General features: G+C 20.3%; 1 protein-coding gene across 1 annotated transcript; it reads left to right on the forward strand.

Annotated features, from left to right (window-relative positions):
- Positions 1-998: 998 nt before the first annotated feature.
- LOC121530470 (cellular nucleic acid-binding protein homolog) lies at positions 999-2126 on the forward strand. Its single transcript, XM_041819599.1, has 2 exons — positions 999-1281; positions 1337-2126. Exons 1-2 carry the CDS (start codon positions 1048-1050, stop codon positions 1343-1345), a joined length of 243 nt encoding a protein of 80 aa, XP_041675533.1. The 5' UTR covers positions 999-1047; the 3' UTR covers positions 1346-2126.
- Positions 2127-7500: the final 5374 nt, after the last annotated feature.

Genomic DNA, 7500 nt, shown 5'->3' on the forward strand with positions numbered 1-7500 from the left:
GGATTAACTGTGCTAAACGAGAGAATTTTTTTACTCGCTATTCCTCCGACAAACAATTTAAAAACAAAAAACGACATTATGGAGAAAAATTATTGACAATTTGAGTTTAGCCGAGATAAAAACATTATGCCAAAAATTAGACGTGCCAAGTTCGGGCAACAAAGCAACACTAAAAATCACGATTATTAGAAAAAGTTCGAGTGAATTACAAAAAACGTTAAGCCAAATAAAAAATAACACAAAAACTCCACAAGAAAAAAGTAATGATAAAAGTTAAAAAGCTACAAATTTGTGAAATTCAGACACTACAAAACTACAACGACATCAAAATGCAGCCGAAATTCTAGAAACCGGCGCCAACGCTGAAGCAGACGACGAAGACAATACAGTTATGGTTGAGCAGAAAAGCGAAATAGAAAAAAATGCGTGAAGAAGAAAACGAACTAAACATACTGAAAGCAGAAAACGAAAACCTAAAGAAACAGTTGGAAATGATGAAATTAAATTCCGTTGACAAAAACGACGCAGCCAGTGATGCGCAAAATGACGAGAATAGATATGGACAAAATTCATTTCTGATTATAAAAGATTTTGTGTCTGTTTACGATGGTTTAACGAATGCGAATTTATGGATCACACAATTAGAAAATATTAGGAAAACTTACCGTCTTAACGATATTATGATTCGTGGAATATTAAATACTAAACTTACTGGTGAAGCACACCGCTGGTTACATGCACGACCGAATTGGATTTGCGAAAATATGGACGACTTATGGCAACAATTTAAGATAACTTTTGAGTTTAAAGAAAACAAATTACGCATCCGAAAAATTTTGAGCAACGAAAGTGGCAACCTGGAGAACCTTTTGGTTTATATTTTAACGAAAAATTAGTTTTGGCCAATAAATTAACGATTGATGAAGATGAACTTATTGAGTACATAATTGATGGTATACCTAATCGTCAAATAAAAAATCAAGTGATTATGCAAAAATAGATGACAAAGAGAATTTACTTCGTACGTTAGCTGATGTGGAGCTCAAGATGCCGGCAAGTCGAAATTCAGAGGCTGCCCCGAACAACGCTATGAAGGAAAAACGAGATGACTACAAAAAGGGAGAACGTTGTTACAACTGCAACAGTGTAGGTCATTATGCGGCTGACTGCAACAAACCGAAACGTAAGCCTGGATCGTGTTATGCCTGTGGAAGCGAGTCCCATACTATAAATGACTGCCCGATGAATAAGAAGAAGAAGACCCCAACGCAAAATGATTATGTAAGATTATTTAAGTTTTATTTAAGCCAGAGAAATAACCAAAATTTTATTTTAGAATGTTTGATTGATTCCGGCAGCCCCATTAGTTTTATGCAGCAACGAATGCTACCTAAAGGAGTTAATTTAATAAGTAATGAAAATATATTTTTTGGTTTAAATGAAACAAAATTAAATGTATTTGGAAAACTATTATGTTATGTTGAAATAATAAACACAAAGATTGAAGTTGAAATGTATGTGGTTGCTAATGAATCAATGAAACACAACGCAATTTTAGGACGCGATTTTTTGGCTAAGAGCAATAGTAAAATCATATGGTTTGAGACAAACAACAGTACAATTGAAAAGCATAATGATTCAAATGAAATTATAACAGATAATTTGAAGCTTAATAATGACTGCAATTTTTGTGAAGAGAATTTTGAAAAACAAATTTTAAACATAAATGTAGAAGAAACTGAGTTACATTTAAACGTTGGTGAAAACATTGATTATAAGATTAAGAATAAATTACTAGAAATGTTTAAGAAAACTTATGTTAATTCAAAACGACCTGATACACCAAACGTTCGTACAGAAATGAAACTTGTCGTAAATGATAGCAAACCATTTAATTGTCCTCCTCGTAGGTTATCACATGTGGAAAAACAGGAATTACAGAAAACATTAGATGATTATTTATCAAAAGGAATTATTAGAGCTAGTGAGTCTGAGTATGCATCCCCTATTGTTTTAGTGCGTAAAAAGACAGGTGAACTACGGATGTGTGTCGATTTTCGAAACCTAAACAAAAATACCGCCAAACATAATTATCCGATCCCTTTGATTGATGATCTTTTAGAAAGTTTACTAAATAAAAAAATTGTTTTCAAAATTAGATCTTAAAAATGGATTTTTCACGTGTTTATGAATGAAGAGTCAATAAAATATACCTCGTTCATTACACCTTTAGGTCAGTACGAGTTTTGAGAATGCCTTTTGGTCTTAAAAATGCTCCGTCAATTTTTCAGATGTTTATAAACAAAGTTTTTGCTGACTTGGTTAGACAAGGTAAAGTTATTATTTATTTAGACGACATTATGATCGCTACAGAAAATATTAGAGACCATTTAGAGATTTTAGAAGAAGTTTTGAAGCGAGTTGTAGAAAATAAGTTAGAGTTACGGTTAGACAAGTGCGAGTTTATGAAAAGTTCCGTTAAATATTTAGGATATACAATTGATGAAAAAGGAATTAGGGCTGACGAAACAGGACTAGAAGCTATTCGAGATTTTCCGATACCAGAAAAAGTGACGGCAGTACAAAGCTTTTTGGGACTTTGTTCATACTTTAGGAGATTCATTAAGGATTTTTCAATAATTGCTAAACCTCTTTATGATCTTACGAAAAAAGATAAAAAATTTATGTTTGGCCAACAAGAATTAGAAACATTTGAGCTTTTAAAAGAAAAATTATTAGAATCACCAGTATTAGCATTATTTAATCCAGCGGCAGAAACAGAAATACACTGTGATGCAAGCGCTTTAGGTTATGGTGCTGTCTTAGTCCAAAAGAAAGACAATAAATGGCATCCAGTTTTTTATTTTTCTAAAAGAGCCACAGCAGCAGAATCAAAATTTCATAGTTTTGAATTAGAGACGTTAGCAATAATTTACGCTTTAAGACGTTTTCGAGTTTACCTTTACGGACGAAAATTTAAAATAATTACAGATTGCAATTCACTAACACTTACGCTAAATAAAAAAGAACTTAACCCTAGAATAGCAAGATGGGCATTAGAAATGCAAAATTTTGATTATGAGACTGAACATAGATCAGGCAAACGCATGCTACATGTTGATGCATTAAGCAGAAACCATACAATTATGATGGTAGAGACTAACACCTTTGAAGAAAACTTAGTCATATGTCAAAATAGAGATCCAAAACTTTTAAGAATTAAAGAAGAATTACAGACAACGGAAAGCAAATTTTATGAAATGAGAAATGGTGTTTTGTATAAAAAGTTAAAGTCGAATTTAGTTTTATTTGTCGTACCTGAAGCAATGGAAAGTCACATTTTATATAAATATCATGATGAAATGGGTCACATAGGTATAAATAAAGTTAGTGAATTAATTCGAAAAAATTACTGGTTCCCAAAATGAATGCTAAAATTGATGTACACATTAAAAACTGTTTTAAGTGCATTGCATTTTCATGTAAAAATGGTAAAGTGGAAGGTTTCCTGCACAATATTCCTAAAGCAAAAATTCCGTTTGAAATGCTGCATATTGACCATTATGGTCCTGTTGATCGAAATTCTTCTAAAAAACATTTACTAGTTGTTATAGATGCGTGTTCTAAATATGTTAAATTATATCCGACGAAAACTACAGCTACAAAAGAAGTTATTACCGCGTTAGGAGAATATTTCCGTTATTATAGCAGACCAAAGATTATTGTTTCAGACAGAGGAACAGCTTTTACTTCAGGCGAGTTCGATCAGTTTTTAAAAGAAAATAACGTTCAACACATTAGGATAGCTACAGGTTCACCCCAAGCTAACGGACAAGTAGAAAGAGTAAATAGGAATTTAGGCCCAATGATTGCCAAACTTAGTGACTCTAATAAAAATATTAGTTGGGACAAAGTCATTGAAACGGTGGAATTTTCTCTTAATAATACAAAACATAGAATGATAAATGAACACCCTAGCGTTATGTTGTTTGGTGTCAGTCAAAAAGGCAAAGTTATGGATAGCATTAGAGAAAAAATTATGGAACCTGAAAACATTAGTAGAAACCTATCAGAAATTAGAGATAAAGCACATACAAATGAAAAGTTAGCTCAAGAATACAATGAAAAGTATATAAATTCACGAAGAAAAAATTCAATAAAGTATAAATTAGGTGACTACGTAGTAATAAAAAATTATGATTGTAATATAGGTGTACCGCGCAAATTAATACCGAAGTTTAAGGGTCCATATAAAATATCAAAAATATTAGAGAATGATCGTTTTCTGTTAAAAGATGTCGATGGATTCCAACAAACACAGATACCGTACAAAGGCATTTGGTCTGTACAAAACATTAAGCCTTGGTTTAATAAAAATAATTCACAAAATGTATGCTCTAATGATTTAGAAGAAATTGATAATAACTTAGAAATTGATAAAATAGCAGAAAATTTAGATAATAACGCTTTGGAAAATTTATGTTCAAATTCAAAAAACCAAAACAATTTAAATGATAATAATAAACTAAATGATGATTTGATTAATAGCGATAAGAATAATATAAAGAAACCTAAAAGTAAACGTACAGATGTAAACTTCAATAATAATTTTAAAAAAAGATATAACCTTAGAAATTCAACTAAAATTTGAAACGTTACGAAAGAATCGGGTGATCCTTTTTGTCAGGACGGCCGAATTGTAGTATATAAGTAGTATGTAAGCTATATTATTGAGTATTTAAGTTATCGATAAGTGTGCATATGTGTGTATGAACTGACTGCAGGGCAGACAAGCTCATGCCACACAAACGGAAGAAGAGCGTTATTAAAGATATTTTATTTCATCTTTATATTTATTTTTATATTTATATTTATATTTATATTTATATTTATATTTATATTTATATTTATATTTATATTTATATTTATATTTATATTTATATTTATATTTATATTTATATTTATATTTATATTTATATTTATATTTATATTTATATTTATATTTATATTTATATTTATATTTATATTTATATTTATATTTATATTTATATTTATATTTATATTTATATTTATATTTATATTTATATTTATATTTATATTTATATTTATATTTATATTTATATTTATATTTATATTTATATTTATATTTATATTTATATATTTATATTTATATTTATATTTATATTTATATTTATATTTATATTTATATTTATATTTATATTTATATTTATATTTATATATTTATATTTATATTTATATTTATATTTATATTTATATTTATATTTATATTTATATTTATATTTATATTTATATTTATATTTATATTTATATTTATATTTATATTTATATTTATATTTATATTTATATTTATATTTATATTTATATTTATATTTATATTTATATTTATATTTATATTTATATTTATATTATATTTATATTTATATTTATTTATATTTATATTTATATTTATATTTATATTTATATTTATATTTATATTTATATTTATATTTATATTTATATTTATATTTATATTTATATTTATATTTATATTTATATTTATATTTATATTTATATTTATATTTATATTTATATTTATATTTATATTTATATTTATATTTATATTTATATTTATATTTATATTTATATTTATATTTATATTTATATTTATATTTATATTTATATTTATATTTATATTTATATTTATATTTATATTTATATTTATATTTATATTTATATTTATTTATATTTATATTTATATTTATATTTATATTTATATTTATATTTATATTTATATTTTATATTTATATTTATATTTATATTTATATTTATATTTATATTTATATTTATATTTATATTTATATTTATATTTATATTTATATTTATATTTATATTTATATTTATATTTATATTTATATTTATATTTATATTTATATTTATATTTATATTTATATTTATATTTATATTTATATTTATATTTATATTTTATATTTATATTTATATTTATATTTATATTTATATTTATATTTATATTTATATTTATATTTATATTTATATTTATATTTATATTTATATTTATATTATATTTATATTTATATTTATATTTATATTTATATTTATATTTATATTATTTATATTTATATTTATATTTATATTTATATTTATATTTATATTTATATTTATATTTATATTTATATTTATATTTATATTTATATTTATATTTATATTTATATTTATATTTATATTTATATTTATATTTATATTTATATTTATATTTATATTTATATTTATATTTATATTTATATTTATATTTATATTTATATTTATATTTATATTTATATTTATATTTATATTTATATTTATATTTATATTTATATTTATATTTATATTTATATTTATATTTATATTTATATTTTATATTTATATTTATATTTATATTTATATTTATATTTATATTTATATTTATATTTATATTTATATTTATATTTATATTTATATTTATATTTATATTTATATTTATATTTATATTTATATTTATATTTATATTTATATTTATATTTATATTTATATTTATATTTATATTTATATTTATATTTATATTTATATTTATATTTATATTTATATTTATATTTATATTTATATTTATATTTATATTTATATTTATATTTATATTTATATTTATATTTATATTTATTTATATTTATATTTATATTTATATTTATATTTATATTTATATTTATATTTATATTTATATTTATATTTATATTTATATTTATATTTATATTTATATTTATATTTATATTTATATTTATATTTATATTTATATTTATATTTATATTTATATTTATATTTATATTTATATTTATATTTATATTTATATTTATATTTATATTTTTATATTTATATTTATATTTATATTTATATTTATATTTATATTTATATTTATATTTATATTTATATTTATATTTATATTTATATTTATATTTATATTTATATTTTATATTTATATTTATATTTATATTTATATTTATATTTATATTTATATTTATATTTATATTTATATTTATATTTATATTTATATTTATATTTATATTTATATTTATATTTATATTTATATTTATATTTATATTTATATTTTATATTTATATTTATATTTATATTTATATTTATATTTATATTTATATTTATATTTATATTTATATTTATATTTATATTTATATTTATATTTATATTTATATTTATATTTATATTTATATTTATATTTATATTTATATTTATATTTATATTTATATTTATATTTATATTTATATTTATATTTATATTTATATTTATATTTATATTTATATTTATATTTATATTTATATTTATATTTATATTTATATTTATATTTATATTTATTTTTATATTTATATTTATATTATATATTTATATTTATATTTATATTTATATTTATATTTATTTATATTTATATTTATATTTATATTTATATTTATATTTATATTT

This window comes from Drosophila eugracilis, unplaced genomic scaffold, assembly GCF_018153835.1.
Source record: "Drosophila eugracilis isolate 14026-0451.02 unplaced genomic scaffold, ASM1815383v1 contig_1634, whole genome shotgun sequence".
NCBI lineage: Eukaryota > Metazoa > Arthropoda > Insecta > Diptera > Drosophilidae > Drosophila > Drosophila eugracilis.